The sequence below is a fragment of the Setaria viridis genome, chromosome 4 (assembly GCF_005286985.2).
Source record: "Setaria viridis chromosome 4, Setaria_viridis_v4.0, whole genome shotgun sequence".
NCBI classification, from domain to species: Eukaryota; Viridiplantae; Streptophyta; class Magnoliopsida; order Poales; family Poaceae; genus Setaria; species Setaria viridis.
This window is the reverse complement of record NC_048266.2, coordinates 31,760,845-31,780,585: the sequence shown is the minus strand read 5'-3', so window position 1 is coordinate 31,780,585 and position 19,741 is coordinate 31,760,845. Positions and strand designations below refer to the sequence as shown.

The 19,741-nt window shown below is 43.3% G+C and overlaps 2 protein-coding genes and 1 pseudogene across 4 annotated transcripts; all 3 read right to left on the bottom strand.

Moving 5' to 3' along the window:
- Positions 1-81: 81 nt before the first annotated feature.
- On the bottom strand, positions 82-1,621 carry LOC117853620 (desmethyl-deoxy-podophyllotoxin synthase-like; annotated as a pseudogene).
- Positions 1,622-3,415: 1,794 nt separating this feature from the next.
- Positions 3,416-6,203, bottom strand: LOC117854011 (uncharacterized). Its single transcript, XM_034736292.2, has 5 exons — positions 5,776-6,203; positions 4,819-4,954; positions 4,061-4,284; positions 3,775-3,948; positions 3,416-3,686 (listed from the first exon to the last, which is right to left on the bottom strand). Exons 1-5 carry the CDS (start codon positions 5,977-5,979, stop codon positions 3,600-3,602), a joined length of 825 nt encoding a protein of 274 aa, XP_034592183.1. The 5' UTR covers positions 5,980-6,203; the 3' UTR covers positions 3,416-3,599.
- Positions 6,204-11,738: 5,535 nt separating this feature from the next.
- Positions 11,739-19,386, bottom strand: LOC117852575 (PX domain-containing protein EREL1). 3 transcript variants are annotated; one of them, XM_034734711.2, is made up of 10 exons: positions 19,041-19,386; positions 17,881-18,009; positions 17,296-17,394; positions 16,454-16,546; positions 16,224-16,332; positions 15,438-16,114; positions 15,054-15,209; positions 14,719-14,961; positions 13,551-13,769; positions 11,739-12,681 (listed from the first exon to the last, which is right to left on the bottom strand). In XM_034734711.2, the coding sequence occupies exons 1-10, from the start codon at positions 19,164-19,166 to the stop codon at positions 12,403-12,405; spliced, it is 2,130 nt and encodes a 709-aa protein (XP_034590602.1). In that variant the 5' UTR covers positions 19,167-19,386; the 3' UTR covers positions 11,739-12,402. The 3 variants fall into 3 exon arrangements, with proteins under 3 accessions (XP_034590602.1, XP_034590601.1, XP_034590603.1); XM_034734710.2 differs by having other exon boundaries at positions 15,045-15,209; positions 19,041-19,384; XM_034734712.2 differs by having other exon boundaries at positions 15,045-15,209; positions 17,881-18,035; positions 19,041-19,059.
- Positions 19,387-19,741: the final 355 nt, after the last annotated feature.

Genomic DNA, 19,741 nt, shown 5'->3' with positions numbered 1-19,741 from the left:
AATCCCCTGTCCAAGTAGTCATCACTTTTTTTGATAATGGATAACATCCGGCCTCTATATCCACACTTGGATATATCGCCGTCACTTTGTGTGCAGCCACAAGTCACTCTTCCTCCTCGTGTTGATCCCGAGCGCCTCGGCCATGTCCAGCTCATCCGGAGCAGCGCATCCTGGGAGCTCCCAGTCGAAATGGAACAGGAGGCTGGCGAGACCGAGCTCCATGGCTGCGAGGGCGAGCGCAAGGCCGGTGCAAATCCTCGGCGGCGTCGATGCCCCAGGCCACCTCACGGCGTCGCGGCCGATCACCCACGCGTTGGCGAGCACCATGGCGCCCTTGGGCACGTCGAAGCTGCTGAGGACGCCACGCGTGTGCTCCTGGCACTCCCGCGGGACGAGCAGCGGCGCCCCCGGCGGATGCAGCCGAAGTGCCTCCTTCAGAACCAGCTGCAGGAAGTGCAGACCCGGCGGCGCGTCCTCGCCTTCCGCAGCGCCGCAGGGTGCGGCATGAGCTCCAACATGGCCCACGTCAGCGTCGTTACCGTCGTCTCGCTCCCGGCGCTGATGAGATCCTATGCATACAGCAGGCCAAGGCATTAGCCATGTCAGTGTCGTGAAAAAAATCTCGTCGAACATGTTGGGTGGAGAGAGGCAGAGCGCTGGGCTTACTATGATCACGAAGAGTATAGAAACAGTACGTACAATTACGGTTGCATCTCTGCTTGTTCCTTAAGGTCAGGGCTCCTTTGGAACGAAGGATTTTGTTCGGCAAATCAAAGGATTATTCTCAATCCTATATACTCCCTCCGTTCCAAATTATAAGTCATTCCAACTTTCTTGGAGAGGCAAATATTTTCATGTTTGACCAAAATTATAGAGAAAATTACAAAAATTTATGGCACCGAATAGATATACTATGAAAATATATTTAATGAAGAAACTAATGGTACCTATTTGATATCATGAATGTTAGCACTTTATTGTATAAATTTGGTCAAACTTGAGATGCTTTGACTCTCCAAGAAAGTTGGAATGCTTATAATTTGGAACGGAGGGAGTATATGATTTGGTACCTAGCAGCCTTCAGAACATATATAGAATTGATGCATAGGAAAAGTACAGGAAACTTTTATTTGGGTGTGATTTCACAGGAAAATTGTAGGATCTGGAAAATCCACTCTAACCCCGGCCCCTTTTGTTCACTCTGTCGCGTACGATACAGGCAAACGACACCTTTTGAGGCAAGTCAGTGCTTAATATTATTGTAGCTTGGTGGAGGAGCTCATGCTTCCTTATTTAATAATTATAATATGGAGATTTGTTCAGATTTAATTACAAGTAATGTGTCGTCAAGTCCATGGAGGTGAGTAGATGACAGAACAACGTCGAATCACATTGTTTATTATGCGATCCCTGCAAGATGCTTACAAGGAATGTGCAAGGATAGAGAATTATTAGCTAGCCACGTATCCCACATCCTCAAACTACATTCATATAAAAGCATTTTTTTATTATCTTTTCTCAGTAGGGAGCTTGACGGTGAACAATGACAGCAATTTGATATCATAGTTTAGAACAAAATGGTAGTACATGAATATTCTCAACTCACCTCAATTTTGCTCATTTAACTAGAGCAACTATGATCTAAGAGAATCCTGACAAATACAGAACTCGTTGCAATACCAAATGAAACATGTCCTTTTACCTTTCGATCGGGTCCAACTCGACCCATAAACATGAGTTCTTGATGTGGTACTAGATAACTGAAATTTCCAACCCAAAATGTGAGTACATCCAAGATAAGGAATATGCGTGGAGTAGCTCGAAATTCAAGAGAAAAAAATATTCGGATGAAAAACCACCTTACTAAAAGATTCAGAGCTAATGGAAGGATATTTAATTTCCATGAAGGACGGTCATGTCGAATCAATACTACATGATGGATGCCACCCATTTCCTTGGCATAAAACCCGGGTTTGTTATGCGCGACGACCAATGTATGCACTAGAAAACATTCAACTTCACGAAGATAACGAGAGAAGGATAACTAACCGGGTTTTTTTGAGTCCTACTTTATCTGAGCTATGTAATGTTGCGTGTAGGAACTACGTACTTCAACGGCATCAACTTGTATTGATTATTCTCAACTACCTTGGCTTATCTTGAACATATAGTCAATGTACAAGTTTTGCTTAGAGGTAGTATTTAAATAGCACAAGAAGATGCATATAGAGCATCTCCTATTTTTATTAGATTAATCAAATACGCTCGGGAGAATGATATCAGCATGCAAAGGATCGGGTGTCGAAAGAGCAGCTAGCAATTTGAGGTGGCAGCGTCGCTGGTTGTGGCATGGAGTCTATGGAGAGACGAAGCAGGGAGGTAAGCCGTGGCTGCGTGCTGAGAATGCTAGGAGACGGCGAGACGTTAGGGTAAGCAAACGTGGGCTGGGCTAGAGAGGCGAAACACGGCAGCCCATGTAAAATCCTTTCTTCCCTTTTTCTTTTTTCCTTTTTCTTCATTTTATCCGTTGACGGTGACTATTTACTCGTAGATCGTAGTCAAGTGTGTAAATTTTATCCGGATGATTGTAACCATTGTAAATTAAACTGTTCAAATTAGAGCCATTGCAAAATTAAAGTCCGTTATAAATAATACCCTTTACAAATAATTTGAATACCGATAAGATATATGTCAATAGGATTTGGAGGGTGGGATTTGGCTAGTCTACTGGAGGCCTGGATCGCAGGGTAACATGGAGAGGTAATCTTTTGAAGTGGATAGCCAAATGAAGATATGGGGTGCGTGTCCGCTGGAAATGCTTTAGAGCTTTTTTTTTGTGCGGGGTTATCGGAAGCAAATCCTTAGAATTAAGGACAATTTTACCATTGTCGTCCTCATTTGATATGTCTAATTGTTAATTTGCCTCTCGTGATAACAAATTGCGTGTCAATTGCTCCATGTACCTATTGGACTATTTCTTTGTATGTTTGCTGTTAATGCATTTATCCTTACTTTGATTTGCATGTTTACCCCTTGTTTCACGAACAGGCGCGTGAAGGTTTCAAGTCGGCAAAGCAAGGGCAGTGACAGCGGTTTTTGGGGAGGACAAATTGGCAATTAGTACCTGAAGTAGGGGCAGTGGCCCGTTTGACCCAATTTAATACCAGTTCAATTCGGTATAATTCAATACAAATACGAAGTCAAATCCTAAAAATTCCCGGAGCATTCATCCTCTTCTGAACTGGCCTGGGTTGATATCCGGACATTGAGAGATCGGGAGACGAATGAAGTTGAGCGTAGCATTTCATTTAAACTTGACAGCAGCATTTCATCTGTACAACCATGAGACGATATTCTTTCTGATCATGTTGCTGAATATGCTAGCCATGGATAAAATAAATCATACACCGCATCATGGGGAAACACTATATATTGGATAGCCAAATTGCACGAAGGCAACAAATTTTAAATTAATATTGTAACATGAAAATTTTGGACCCATGGGCGGTGAATCCACCAGTAGCACACTACCATATCAAGGGGCAGTTGGTAAAACAAGACATCTTCATAGATTATTAATCTGAAGGCTGCCTCTATGCTTAGAAGACATCAGGATTGAAACGCCCAGGCATGGTGTTGTTCTGCTGAGCCTGCTTGAGGTGCATTGTGAGGGCATAGTTGTTTATCTGTAATACATGAACAAAACCCAAAAGTTTCAGTTGATGTCACAGAGAAAAGAAACATAGTAGCTGAAGAAAGGACTAGGATTATTACCTCTAATGTCCTCACTTGTTCCTGGTACTGCAAAACAAGTTGCTTCAAGCTTTGGACTTCATGAGACCTCTCATCAAACTCCTTTTGGCGCTCATGTTGAATGGCGACCGCCCGTTTCAGGACAGCATTCTCTCGCAGAACGACTGTCAACTGCTCCTTGAGCATCATGTTTTCCTATATGCCAAGGAAATGTGCAAGAATTATTGAACATGCCTTCCTCACTCATCAAGATTTCTACAAATCTGTCAAATGCTTCAGGTAATTACAAGTTGTAACGCATGGGTACCTTATGCAGGTTTTGTGAAGCTTCAGCTCCTGCACGCTCTACAATGGACTTCTCCAAAGCTTCCAAAGCTCTCGATGCACGAGCCCGTGCATCATCTATGTCAGAAGCATTAGTCATCTCTCTGACAAATAGCTCAACCCATTCAGAACCATTATTACTTGTCTGATAATTATCAACGGCAGGTGGATGTTCTGTAGCAGTATCCACGGCACCATTAGGAATACCTGTCAAGGATCCAAAATTGTTCCTACTGTCAGTAATACAATCTGGAAAACCAAGGTAGCTTTTCAGAAATCAATAAAAATGAATTAGGAAATAAGTTGTGATACAATCATCATTTACTGTGGCAATAATACCATTCTAGGTGATACAACATCATGTTAACCACTAAACGCAATGAAAGAGCTCACAGCTTAATGTCATGTCAAGGTGAAGTTATGAGTAAGATAAGAGACAAAGCAGTATGATCCAATTCTATGTATTATAAATTATGATCCAAGCATGAGTCTGAGACATGCATGATGGCATAGAATATGATGGTAAACAATTTATGAATCAACAAATCAAGGAAACATGAAATAGTGAAATAATAGGATTCCGAATAATACTGATGGACAAATTCAAATGGGGGTATCAAAACCCAAACTTCCATCAAGTCATTGCCTGGAAACTATCACAAGTATAACAAGAACTAGAGGTATGATTGTTGAAAAATGATTGCATCAAAGGAAAACAAGAGCCTTTGGTAGAAAATGAACCTTCAACAGATGGCTGAATTACAGTAGGCTGGCCATTTTCAGATTTGAAACCAGCGGACTCCAAGCGCAGCTCATTCAAACTCTTTATTGCAGAATCTAAGTCATCTCCAGATGCTTCCAGAGCTTTTTCCAGCAACTACAATTGTTTCAAACAACCATTGTCAGCTTTGTTGCACATATGTATAACATCTATATAAATATTAGCAGGGAAAGTTAATATCTGTATTTCGACCTAGCTCATACTACACAAAAGCAATTCCAACCATCAAGAGCCAGCTGGAGGTTAAATTAGCACCTTTGTAAGAAAACCTTATAGATTATTAAAGAAATTTGTGTGCTGGGGACATGACATGCTTGGAGCGGCTACAATACATGATGCGTATAATGCTCAAAAGTTCTCAAAAGTGAGGAGACGAATTAAATGCAGCTAATCCATATGTTCACAAACCTTCTCTTGGCTATTAGCACTGTGAAGAAAGCATACGCAGGATATCAGTTCATGAAAACACATTAACAAACAATTTTCAGTGCCATCATGTCCCAAAGCCATCAAATGCAGCGGCGGTAATCCATTCTAGAATTCTATTTCTATCTTCGAAGTATCACAAGCATCTGAGCAAGCATGTAAACTATTAAATCAACGATGAAACGGGAAAGAGACTTATCCGTCTACCATCTCGTAGTTTCATATATCATATCAAAGTTTGCAAGTAGTAAAAGATATTAATCCCAGAAAAGGAGCTTCATTTCAGCTTCCAGCCGCCATGACCTTCCCGATTCCGCACCCAAATACGCATCAGCACAAGATAAAATCGCTGGGGATCACAACTTTCCAGCAACGGAACCGAAATGGTCAACACTAGATCATGGGGCCTAAACCGCATCTCGTCATCTACGACCTAAAAAAACGCATGGGGAAAGGAAAGGATGAAGCTTGGAAGGCGCGAGGAGGCGGACCTGGGGATCCATGTCGGGGAAGAGCGGGATCAGCTGGAGCAGAAGCGCCTCCCGTCGGCCGCGGTGCGGCGGGGAGCGGCGGGACCTCTTGGCCGCCGGGTGGTGGAGGTGGTGGTGGGAGGAGTGTGGGGATGGAGGTGACGGCGGGAGGAGCTCGTCGGCGAAGATGGAGGAGGACCTCTTGCCACAGACTACCGCAGACATGGTGCCGCCGCCCTCCCGCGCCGCCGCCTCGTCGCGCCGCCGCAGCCGCCCGTCCCCGCCGCCGCCGTCGCCCTACTCCCCGCCGCCGCGGGACATCCGGCACGCGCTTTCGCCCCTCCCTCCCTCCTCCCCCCGGCGATCCACACGGCTGGGCGGGCGTCAACCCCTCCCCTTGGTCGCCGCCGCGTCGGATGTCGGAGACGCCTTGATTGGTCTGGGTCCTGATGGGCTGATGGGTTGGGTTGGTTGGGTTCGTGACGCCTTCGTGCTCGCGAGGGTATGTATCGGACTGTCCCCCCCTGCTCCCTTGCGTCCATTTTCTTTCCTCTTTTTTTTTAAATTAACTTTAATCTGTTTATTTCCGTTGGCTTTACCTCGCTGCGTTTGCGTGTGATCATCCGCGCGTTCTTTTCGGCGGTGGGAACGCGAGTGCGCACCGCGTCCACACGGCACCGTTGTCGCTGTTGTTTGGCCGACAGGTGGGCCCGGTGGCCGGATTGGGGACCTTTGCCCTGTTACCGGCGGTCCCACTCGCGTGCTTTTTTTTCTTTCTCTGATGTCGCAACTCGCGAGGGAACTGTTCTAGCGAACAAACTGTGATCTGCCTGTTCAAAGTTTAGGGGAAAAAACTGTGATCTGTAAAAATGATCTGGGAGACAGTGTGATCTTGTACAAAGTGCCTCCTCCCTTTCCATCAGATCCGGCCATATGGCTCATCAGGACACGCAGCTGCCGCTGTGATCTTATGACAATTCGTGCATGATTTGATCGAGGGGCCATGGATAAGATGCGGAAAATCGACTTTGTACCTTTCCTGGCAGCGACCACGATCTGTTCGGTCACCGATGTGGATACGCAGGGGCATACTGCTTAAAGGATTTTCGGTCCCATTTGGACGTAATAATTTCATAAGAATAAATATGCAGATACTTCACAAGGAACAGATCAGATTTTGCAGGGGATGACAGTGGAGTGCTCCATTGACAATAACACACTTTTAGAACACTCCTTGAAACAAAGATATAGAATTGACACTTGAACAGTCCAAGTGAGAGATTGGTCTAAGGTGATTTCACTGTGTATAGTCCTGCTGGAGATTCACCGGCTGACAGCCAGAAACATTTGTACATACTAGCACATTCGGCGCGATGTGCGCCCTACCATTTCAACAATCAAATGCAAGTAACAATAAGGCAATGAAATGCGACAAACTACATGCATGGTATAAGATAAATAATCAACACGAAACCACCGAATACGGTACCAAGCACATCATCAACATGCTAACATAGGTGTCTGTCCAACATTTGAATCATGAATATTACCGCACATTTGAGCACCAGACTATCCTATCCCTAAGGTGTCTGTCCAGCATCTCAATCATCAATATTACAGCACATCCGAACACCATGGCTACATCCGAGCACCATGGCTACATCCGAGCACCAATATATCATATCCATTAGGTGTCTGGCATTTGGAGCATCAATATTATAGCACATCCGACCACCATAAATCTACATGCAGCAAGTAGGCATGGCTACCAAACAACCTAGCTGGTAGCTTTGAATACTAACTGAAAGCAAAAGCTAATCACCATGCTACACAGTTTGCAGGCAGAGGTCGATGCAGACTCTGGATCCCATGTCTGGATCCCATGCATCAGACTCTTCTCACCGGAGACAAGGGGCACACAAAAGTCGGCCGCAACTGGTAAGAGACAAAATCAACATGAGCTTCACTGCTCATGCATCCTTTGCTTGGACTGCAAAAGGATAATTATTTAATGTCTAGCATGTGTCATGGAGATGTAACAGCAACAGCTTCCAAATGATCTGCTACTTGAATGTTTTCTAAAAACAGGATGACATGTGTAATAGTTAAAGCACTTTATAATTGCCACACCACTCTAGCATAACCAATCTTGTGATCTATACTGCAAGATAACAAAAGTGGTAAATAAACAATTCAGAAATTGCATTGCTAATACAGGCGATTCTATAGCATGTGTCATGGAGATGTAATAGAAACTTTCAAATGATCTGCTACCTGAATGTTTTCTAAAAGCAGGATGACTTGTGTAAGAGAAAATATGCCTACAGCTAAGTACCTGTTCTGATCAGAGGTGGCTGCACCGCTGCCACTGCCACCACTGCCATCTCCAGTTTCTTCACCAGTAAATAGCTTCTTAGCAATTTTCTTGTTAGGGGATGGATGGGACCTAGAAGTACAGATATAAGTTCTATGCTCAATAACATCCAAGCCTAATAGCCTATGACAATAAGAAATAAAAAGTATCCAATGCTCAATGAGCGGCACAACTATATATGAAGAGGTGATTGTCACAGAAAAACTGAACAACAGTTTCAGATCATCATGCATAGCTTTTCAGTTTTCACCATCAGCCAACACAAAACAAGCAAAGAATCTATTTGTTAGCGACGCGAACCTCTTTCTTGCAGTGCTCTCCTGTATCTTGGTTGCAGAATTACCATGCAATTCCACATCTTTAATTTAAATATTCCATTAGGATAGCATGAGCATGCAAGATTCTCAAATTGCTTTGCAATTACCTGAGGAGCACACAGAGTTGCTGTAGTCTGTAAAACAATTGAAGAAAAGGAATAGCAATAGTAGTGACAGATACTTTTATAAGCATAGAGCCAAGATGCAGGCAAGACATGATGCTGCGGTTTGTAGGCTTTCACCATTCTTCCACTGAACGGCTAAATTACAAATAGGCACAATTGAAAGAATGAGCTATTTGATCTCAGAAACTGTCAAATTCGAATCAAGAGAACACATGTCCTATCATAAGATCCAACAGTTCAATTATTATATATTGTATGAGCCAATAGCAGCAATACCTTGGCTCCTAGGAGCAGGTTGGTAGGAAGCCATGGCTGATATTTGTCCTCCAGTGCCACCGGTACTCACCACCTTGATCGATAAAAATGTTGGTTTCCACCGGTTTCTTTCCTACAACCTGCAATGTAAATATTAATCAGATAATCAGTTTGGTAATACGACATCTTTTTATAACTGCTTCAGTTTTAGTTAACATGGGCCTAAATTCAAGCCCTTTTGTAGGAATGGTCCAAGAACATGTTCCAACTTCCAAGTATGGTCAAAAGTTCTGAACTTCCAAGCCATGGCTAAATGAGAGGTGATGCAGAGGTGGGACAGAGCCGCCATAGAACAGGAGAGGTGTGCATTGGTCGAGCTCACCGACACTTTGCTTTTCCCACGCCTAGGGTGCCCATAATATTTCCTACACTGGTCTACTTGGATATTTTTTCAGCATCAAAACAACCTACCAGGTTGCAACAGGCAATTGATGCTGCCGTAGACATATCTACCCAAAAAAACTAATGGTTATCCTATATATTTTTAGAATGCACTGCATTTCTACTTCTTCCAAAAGATTTAGTAATCCAGTGTTCTTGTATTTCCAACTCTAGAAACCATAAAAGTCACTCAAACCAGTATTCTTGCAGTAATGGCACTCTTTCAAACCCAAACTGCACAGGACAAACTTTTTCTCTGTATGCATGTTCTGAACACAGGAGTAAAAATATTGAGGCAGGAAACAACTGTAAAAGTGGAGCACAGCATATTGCCAAGCCTATTATTCAGTTAAAAGCAACAATTTACTAAAGGGGAAATACATCAAACACCTGTCATGCATGTGGAAAGGGCAATTATGCAAAGACAAAATAAAGTCAACGATATCTCAAATCATTTACGAAAGTTGTTCTTATCAGCAATCTATCTTGGCTTGTCCCAGTACTTAATTACTCAAGCTCTACGTGCAGTTTTAGTGGGCAAATCTGCCAACATCAATGCTAAGTTATCACACAACTGCTCAACCAACCAAGAGGTAGCTCAGTATAAGTACACTGCCTAATGAAGACGACGTACCTGTGGGGGTCGAACGGTCGGCTGGAGCAGCAATTTGATGCGGCGGACGCGACCTAGCATACCGCGGCGTTGGTCGAATGTGAGTGGGGCTGGTTGAGGAGATGGGTCCCCTCATGAGCGCGAGCCGAGGCCGGGGCGCGCGGCGAGGAGACGGCGTGCGGGTAGCCTTAATTGGGTTGGGTTTATTGGTTTTATTGGTTTGGTTTCTATAATGAGCTCATTTGAATTGATTTGTAATGGGTTCGCCTAATAAATGGTTTGGTTTGGGTTAGATTTCACAAATAGATAGTTTGGAGGGTGTTTGGGGTTCTGGTATTGTTTTGGGGTCCAAAAGGCTCTCAACCCGTGGGTTGAGACCCGTTAAGAATTCAAAAGCCTGGAACCTCGCCTGTTAAGAGTCGGATCCTAAAACTAAAATCTCGTATTTACACCTTTAAATTTTAGAGAAATTGACCGAAATTTGTTGTAGTTGAATTAGCTTGACAGTCCGCTACTTTGTGCAAAGTAGTGCGGTTGGACTTATACGTGGATCCCGCGTCAAGAGTCGGACCCTAAAACTAAAACCTCGCGTTCACACCTTAAAATTTTGGAGAAATTGACCGAAACTTGTTGCAGATGAATTAGCTTGATAGTCCGCTACTTTGTGCAAAGTAGTGCGGCTGGACTTATATGTGAGCCCCGCGTCAAAGAGTCGGACCCTAAAACTAAAACCTCGCATTCACACCTTCAAATTTTAGAGAAATTGACCGAAACTTGTTGCAGATGAATTAGTTTGACAGTCCAATACTTTGTGCAAAATAGTGTGGCTAGATTTACATGTGGACCCTCTGTCAAGAGTTGCATACAAACTCAAACAAAAAAACTACCTAATGAGTTTTTATTGGGTACCTAATGGGTTCTTATTGGTTGTAACCATATTCAGCAAGCAGTTTGTATAACTTATGCAATGGAAAGTTTAGGGTGGTGTGGTGTGTGATGGTGGAGGTTTGGTTTGGGGTGGGTTATATTTATTTTCTTGTGAGAATAGATTGGTGGGGTTATAACCTAGGTTACAACCCAACTAGCAGGACTACGTGCGGGAGATACCCGCGGTACGGCGCGCCGTTGGAGGCAGGGGCCGGGGTGGGGTTGCTGGCGCGGCGCAGGTGGGCGAGGAGGTGCGCGTGGGGGGACGGCGGCGGCGGCGTGGGGAGGAATACGCTGACGGAGAGCGAGGAGTTGGGGTCAATGCGGAGGTCCTTGGAGGCGACGCCATCGACGGCGAAGAAGGCCAGGTCGGCAGCGTGGCCTCGCAGCAGTGCCACCACATCCAATCGCTCACCGCCGGGGCCCACCTGACCCCACGGCGGCCGCCTTCGGGGTCTCCTACCGCGCCCTCCCTCGCTCCCTCCTCCTCCCGTACCGAGCCACGCCCCCGCGCTGGATCTTGATCTGGATCCCGCGGGAGTGGGCGGGGTGGCGGCGGCGGCGGAGAGCGGGGAGTGGCAGCGGCGGGGAGGGGCAGCGGAGGTAGGTGGAGAGGGAGAAGGGGAGGGGAGGTGGCGGCGTAGAGCTAGAGAGCAGGGAGAGAGAGGGCGGCGGCGGGGAGGAGGAGAGAGGGAGTCGGGAGGGGGTTTTCGAAAAAGTGCCTCGCGGGGGGGTTTTTGCAAAAATGACAGCGTCATCGAATTTTCCCTTCTTCGTGTAGAATAAAATTTTAGTAGGGTTTATTTGAAAATAATCCGAACGCGATTTCGGTACGACCTGGACGAGCTCAACTCCCAACTTTGACACTATGCAAAAAAAGAAGATTCCCCATCACATCAAACTTGCAGTACATGCATTAAATGTAGATGAAATTAAAAACTAATTGCACAGTTTTATTGTACAAATCTTTTGAGCCTAATTAGTCAATGTTTGGACAATAATTCACAAATACAAACGAAACGTTACAGTGTGCTACAGTGCTATAACAGTAATTTGGCACCTCACAACTTTAGCAACTAAAGCCTGGGCTGAGTTGCGATTCTTAGAAACAGCCAAATATGGAGCCGCGTCTGCACGACACGCGTCCCATTTTTCCCGTGGAGTGCGGGCGTGAGAGCGAAGGGGAGGGGCTTTTAATCAAGCTGATACAGATCAAGCTGATACCCAAGCTGATACAGACATCACCAGCTTTTAATTACATATATGGTGCAAAAATGGGGAATCTTTATGTTCTCCATCAGCCTCGCCCCAGTTGCGAGCTTTCTCGATAGCTCAGCAAGCTTGCTGACCTCGGCCCCTCGCAACACGAATGCGAGGTGACAATCCAGCCAAATATGCTAATCCTCCGTGATTTCCATGTAAATAAACAATCGTACAACAGCAAGACAGGCTTCCAGGCTCCCCGCATGGAGGGAAAGTTTTATCCTGAGGCTGCTCCAGCACTATAGGAATGCTCATCACTATAACTTTGGTCAAGCCGCATAAGGTTTCAGGATCTAATTCACAAGAATATACATCGGTGAAGTTCTCATGATCTCATCTGTCTAACAACCAGTTGAGGACGGTCCTCTTAGGGAGAACTTCACCATTACCTTCTCTCTCTGGCTTCACGGCAGTATTTACAGCGTTGCGGATGACAGCATTGAGACGCATCCTTAACTGTGCATTATCGATAAGCAGATCAGACAGCATTTTAGTTGTATCTTCATCAGTAACACTTGCATCTTCGCTGCCCATAGTTAATGAGGATATACTATCAGAATTGTCACCATCATCAGAAGAGCCTTGTTCATCTTCTCGTGCTAGAAGTTGAGCCTGGAGGAATCAATGCAGAGCATAGATTAGCGCACATGTAATAACCCCATTGGAGTGAATAGAAAGTAAATTTAAAAACTGATGTTGAGTGCAGACCCCATGAAATTTATTTTCAGGAGTGAACAAAATTCTACACCTTAAATAAAACGACTCGAGGATCCAGGTAAATATTATTATATGTGGCTCAAACTCCGAACTCAGAACCCAAGAGAAACTAGCTTCTACTGCTGCTTCTATAAAGAGACCATTGTTACATAATTCCAAACCTGAGTTACTCAGAGTGTAAACCTTTGTTGAAGAACTAGATTTGGTGAACTTCATCTTAATAATTCTAAAGCTAGGACTAGGATATTGGTAGGGACATTACATTATCCAACTTCACCTAGCTACACCCAGTTTTAAAACACTGTAAACAATCTTAGCTTCAAAAATACTACACCCAGTTTTAAAACACTGTAAACAATCTTAGCTTCAAAAATAATGCAGAAACTAAGCTACGAGTATTTCACAAGAAAGAGGGACAAATGGAGGGAGAGAGTTCAGGATCTTCTAAATGCTGAAGTAAGGGAACATTGCAGTAATATTCCAAATGACAACAAAAACTGAGCTACATAATCGTGTCTCCCTGTTACTATTTTAGGATAATATATCACAATTCTCATATTTTTGAATCGCATTCTACTTTCGATAGGGGGGAAATCTTTTTTTCTTATTTTGAAGAAAAAGAAAACATAACTTTGGTTGCTATCTAAGAATATAAAACTAGGATTTGGCCAAGCAGGCCCAGGTAATAAATGACATTAGTCTAACATACCATTTAAAACAGGAAATAAATGACATTAGTCTACCATAACATTTATAAAATTTACCTCTGCAACGAGTAGCCGTATTCTATTGTCTGATGTTGCCAGAAGATCTAGTGCATCAGGCAAGGACGATGGATCAACAGTAAAGTTGTCTTGTTCTTCTGCTAGAAATTTAGCACTACATTCTTGTAGACGCTCACGCAGCAGTCTGCACTCGTGAAGAATTTTTTCTCGGGATAACCTCAAGCGTGTTGACCGCTGCTTCTCTCTATTAACAACCCTCTGGAACCCAAAAAAGGTACAATTAAAGACATTAAAAACTGAATGCAAAAAATGAAATTACAGAGATGCAAACGCACAGAAGCTTGGATTTAAGGAAAACCAAAATAAAATCATAACAATTAATTGATTTGAGATGTTAGCATGCATAAAAAGACTCGTCCCCTTTCTCCAGCTCATGAACTTAAGTAAATAAAGAAGCAGCATTGAAGTCGAATTCCCAGAAATCAGGCACATACAAGGAGAAATCCTTTTAGATCATAGCTTTATCCATCAAAGCTTGAGAAGAGGAATCGCATGGAGATAACAAAATAAAACAAAGTGTCCGTGCATGTGTTGATCTTAAGAACAATCACATCCTATTAGACATGTATGCATGTATCTGTACACATGTATATACACGTTGTACACTTGTACATCAAGCCATATCTAATACAGCCTTTACTACTCTTCCTACCTTGATAGAACAATTTTATCCATCCAAGTTTGACAAAAACGAAACACATAGAGATAAAAAAAAAGGCTCATGTGTACGTTGATCAAGATAATCATATTCTTTAATGCTAGATCATCTTATCAGCTAGCATGCATAATGTTTTATGATAGTCTTCCCAAATCAGATGAACTGTAGGATGAATCCATGTGTAGTGGAAAGGCAAAAGGCCAGGATGTTTTGCATCTACTAGCTTTGTGGGTGTAACAGCTTGAAAAGGTCACCAAGCTTAAACAGCAACAGTTCTATAGGATTAAGTTAAGTTCCAGGGTTTCAAGGGTAGGTGGCATGCAGGATACACAAGTGAAAGGAAGGGCAGTTAGCCACATTGGTCCAGCAAACCATTAATAATGTTGAATATGCTGTCAGAAGAGCAAACAGGTATTGCTAGAAAACAAGCAATGACATTGCTACAACTATGTTAGAGGGTTATCATTTAGGAACTAGGTGTCACTATACCTCTAAATCAGTCTTCTCCTCAATATACTGATGCAGCACTTTCTTCATCTCTTTTTGGGAGTTTCTAAGAGACTTGACCTCTTTGACAAGAACCTTTATATCTGCTTTAGACTTTGCCTCAACTTCTCCAAGATGCTGTTTCAAACTCTCAACTTCTTTTTGTTTCATTTCTAATTCTTCAAGTAGTGTTTCATTTTCACCGCTAGAAGATGTTTTCTCTGACTCTACACGAGTTTTCTCATTCTGCACATTATAGCGTGAGACAATCAGTACTTTCATATGGCTAATAAAATAACCAGGCCACAAGAACAGCGAAGAAAACTGACTTGTTCAACCTTCAGGTTTGACTCCATCTCAGAGTACTTCCTGCGAAGCTCATCCATATCCCATTGCATCTGTGTAATCCTCTCTCTTTCGGCCAGGATAGCTTGCTGCAGTGTCTCTCTACCTTTTTGCTTTGTGGCTTCCAATTCAACCTCCAAATCTTTAACCTACATCCGAAATCATAAATACCAAACAGAGTGCCTAGAATCCACAGAATGGTTGATGCACAGAAATAATGAATTGAATACTAAGAATGCACAAAAGTAATGAAGCCATACAATCTTATTCAACATGAAAACTGAAAGCGCATTTTGTTTTTAAGCATGAACCTGTAATACTAAGTAGAGCTAGATGCACGCAAATCATAAAGCAACGAATAATATGAAAAGCCATACCTTTGTCGTAAGATACTCTTTGACAGCTGCTTCTTGATTTAGTCGTGCTATGAGATCCTCCATATCAGTTTTTGCTGTCCCTATTCTTCGTTGCATGGTGATCAAAAGTCTAGACAACTTCTGTTTTTGATCATTTGGAAGGATGACTTGCGCATCCACATCATACAAAAGCTGCATATCTAAACCAGTAAGATGCTCTGTTTGACTAATATGTGCGTCCATGGCACTTGGTAGATCCACAGGACCATCCCATAGGGAGCTATTGGCCCCTGGAACAGATAATTCACTTCCTCTTAAAGAGCTCAAATCACTCCCAATACTTTCAGCAGAGTCCTTGCGAGCATGGCCAGGATTAGAATCATGAGCCTCTTCAGAAACAACTCCCCTGTAAGATGATGCCGAACCATTTCTACCATCATGTTCCAAAAAATTAAGGCTCCCTTTCCTGTGATTCGAGACACTACTAACATGATCATCGGACTGATCTAAGATAGCTTCTCCCAGCACACCATTGCCAGTTGCTCCTGTCAGACTGCTACCACGAGTAAGCACTTCGTTTATTTGATTGGACTCAGCGAGAGAACCAGAAGCAGGTCCATCAGGATGTGGAGAAGAGTCAGTACTACTTTTTGCAGAAGAACCTGCTTCAGAAGGACGTCCATTCCGGTCTTGGAAATCTAAATGTAGTACAACATTATAATTAAATTCGCTGCTAATATGTTCAATGTGCAATTAAGACAATAAATAATTTACAGTTAGGGAAAATATAAACCAAATAGCACATACATGAACGTGCAGCAGCTTCAAGTTCAAGAAAAGCAGCAACAGGAGCACTTCTGGACAAGTCGATGTCAGAAAGTAACTTTTGCATCCACTCCTCCAATGCATGCCTTCTCTGCAATCAGAACAGTTTGAGAACACAAAGTCTAAGAAGTGAAATAGTGAACTACTTAACATATAGCATCCAGGTGACATAGGGAAAATTAGGTAGTATATCGAGTCAAGATACATCTTACCTCTTCTAGAAGCAACCTGCTTGAATTTATTCTCAAGAAAGCATGCTTCGGAGGAGCCAATGGGACATCTTTTCTGGGAAACGCACTCTTAAGCTGCAGAACGGGAGAATTTTAGTATGAGAAAGAAAATACTGAACTTAAAAGAAATCACATGATTACAAATATATCAAGAGCTAATGAATATCATATTCAAGAAACCATCAAGTTCTCCATCAAAACAAAATGACAGAAAATGACCTAACATATCAACATCAGAACAATGTATCCATCATTTTTCTAAGGTCAGCAAGGACGATTGTTCGAACTAGCACTAGTACAGACTTGCAACTTGTAAGAGCATTGTAGCAGAAAGTGTTTGAAAATGAACAGCACATATCTATGTGATGCACCGCAACAAGTAGAAACATCAGTAAGTTTGTGAGGTGCATATTCAATTCATTATCAACAAAACTAGTTACATTTAACTACACTGATTCTTACAGGACTTTCTAAAACTTGCTTAAGTAAAGTGCATCGACACAATTGGTTACTTAGAGCTACACATTGATTCTTCATGCTGATCACATTCTAAAACTTAATATCAGCCTGAGTAGCTTGCCAGGTTAGTTGTGATAAAAAAACATTGTTCTTTTTCAAAAGGAGGATGTCTTTTTGTCAAAAGAGACACTATTCAAGACTTGTTTCAGTAAATTATTCCTTGGTCAACATCTTTTAACCCATAGATCAACTGCATAGCAATAGTTATTATCGGTAAGTAATAATGGTACCCTCAGATAATGTGAACAACAAATGGCAATAATTGGAATATTTGAAACAACATGAGAACAAGTGCCTCAACTTACATCAGAAGATAACTTCAGAAAGTCACTAAACCTTCTGAGAATTCCGTGGCTAGAGCTAAAGCCTTCTGGAGATTGTATACCGACATGTATCCTGTAAAACTGTCCTTTATGGGCATTAAAGAGAGATACATAAAAACAAGAATGGCAAGGTTTAGATAAATCAAGAGTCAAGATTTCCACAACATACAAATGATAAGTGCCATTTTCCTGTTGATTGCAACTAATCACATCACAGAAAATGAAAAGGAATAGGCAATGCAATACCTTAGAAACACCTAAGTTCCAAAATGTAGTTGATAACATATTAAGATGTCTAAAAGTTGTAAATGGAGACAACCTTAAAAGAAAAAACAGTTTTTGGCTTATAAATAGTGAATATTTTCTTTTCTCAATTTTCCATTGGTTCATAAAAGTTTTTTGTGACACACTTCTAGCTTATTTTATTGTATAACAAGGACAATCCCTGAAACATGCCATTTTCCAATTGGCAGATGGAATGCAACTAAATTGAGTGTATTCAAGTCATTTACGGCATGCATTGATACAAATAGAGAAATAAGAACCTACAAGGTAAACAGTACTTACAACGACAGATTTCAAAAAGCTGTCAGCGGTCACACCAGCTTCAGGTGTTTGAGTGATCCAAGAAGGTATCATAACACAGTAACTCCAGCCTGTTTGAGGGTTATGTGGCCATACCGTGTTCCTTCCCTCCTGTATGAAGTCAATTGGCAACAAGCCTGTGAGAAGCGTCAACCAACAGATAGTTTCAGAGCATTGTGCTGAAACCAATAATATAGTAGAAGAAATGTTTCTTGATGGAACCCTTTAGAACATGGACACTTTTACATGGAAACTCTGCCACAGTTTACAGCTTTACGCATTAGTGAATTTTCCTCACCAAGCATACAGAATTGTATCAGGCAAAAGTGTGTTAAAGGTGCCACTGATCATACTAACTAGAAACCTTAATAACTGACACAACTTAGGCCGAAATTTAAATCATGCATTAACGCTGGAACCAGCTAAATTACAAATGCCACCTATGTTCCTGGTAAGCTAAGCTACAGACCCTTCACTCAGACTCTGCAGAAGACTACTACTGACTAGCAAGGAAATCAATCTTTTGAAGATGGAGTACATTCTGATTTTTCCAATCCCAGTCTCAGCAAAAGCACACCATGAAACACATAATCTACTCCTCCTTACAAGAGAAACATAATCCAAAACCCTAGTCAATTGAGCAGACGTGAAATTGACTCATCCAATCCCACACAGTAAAATGATGCGGCGAGCGGTCTACTCCATGCAAGTGGAGAACGAGAAATCCAAAACCCTAATGAAAGGAAAGCTCTAAGCTACTGAATCAGCAACCAAGCAGCGTGGGGCTCTACTCGGCGAATTCTACTGCAGATCCCGACCCGCACATTTAATACCTGGACACAGGCAGCAACATACAAGTACGCGCAACGCAGCTGCAGCGAAATCCTAACTCGAAACCGCCTGCCGCATCGAATGATCGACAACCCCCAAGCAGACAAAACACACCTACATCCCGCGGAAATCGAGCAAAGCAGCACCAAATCCAGCCCGGAAGCGGGATCACCGGCCCCCCAGCAGCGCAGCCGGCGGGAACCGCATCTGCCTCCGAGATCAGAGCGGGAGCCGGATCGCGCCGGGGCGGGGCAGCGTGACGGGGTTGAGAGCAGGAGATGCGAGAGGGGGATCGCGGTGGGGGCGCTTACCCATCTCTTCGGGGGAGGGCTCCAGTCCATGCCGAGCGGCAGCGGCGAGGTGCCGTCGTGGCGGTGCTTCGGGGGGCTGGGGACCTTCCTCCGCGCCCTCGCCGCCGACGACGACGGCGTCGCCATCGCCGCCGCACCGGATGGAACGGCGGCGGCGGTGGAGATGGTGGGATCGGAGCGGGCGAATCTGCCGAGGCGTTGCGCCGACGATTCCTAACTTTCCCACTAGTGCTGGAGGGAGATTAGAGGCAGCCCGAGGAGGCGAGGGGGAGCTGAGGCGGACGCGGTGGCGGACGGACGCTCCCGCGGTCGCATCTAACTGTCAACGCCAGGCAAAGGAAGCGTCCGCCCCGTCCCGTCCCTTCCACGGTTGTTCCCACCGCCGTGTGTGTGCTGAACTGCTGATTGCCTTGGCCAGTTCAAAATAACTTCAAATGTATTACTATTTTTTTATCAAAATTTATATTTTACAAATTTTAAAAATAATGTTAAAATCATCTCCCGCTCATACTCATGAATCAAATAGATAATCAACTACTAATTAGGTTTGTCAAACTCCCAGCTTATCAGCAAGCAGATTCTCTCGACAACAGATTCTCTAATCCAAATTTTCAAACAATCAATTAATCAATTCTCAGATAAGCTCAAACAAACATGGTCAATGGCTTGATGGTGGAGCGGTCGGTGCAGCGGTTTGGTTT

Bases quoted from the DNA above. Each gene is read 5' to 3' on its own strand.
- LOC117854011 (XM_034736292.2), bottom strand. From the start codon at position 5,979: ATGTCTGCGGTAGTCTGTGGCAAGAGGTCCTCCTCCATCTTCGCCGAC. The intron at 4,285-4,818 runs GTTCATTTTCTA...GATCCTTGACAG, and splicing joins AATTCAGCCATCTGTTGAAG to GTATTCCTAATGGTGCCGTG. The intron at 3,687-3,774 runs GTAATAATCCTA...CATGTATTACAG, and splicing joins AACAAGTGAGGACATTAGAG to ATAAACAACTATGCCCTCAC.
- LOC117852575 (XM_034734710.2), bottom strand. From the start codon at position 19,166: ATGGCGACGCCGTCGTCGTCGGCGGCGAGGGCGCGGAGGAAGGTCCCC. The intron at 18,010-19,040 runs GTAAGCGCCCCC...GACTTCATACAG, and splicing joins GCCCTCCCCCGAAGAGATGG to GAGGGAAGGAACACGGTATG. The intron at 16,547-17,295 runs GTAAGTTGAGGC...CCCGTTCTGCAG, and splicing joins TTCTGAAGTTATCTTCTGAT to CTTAAGAGTGCGTTTCCCAG.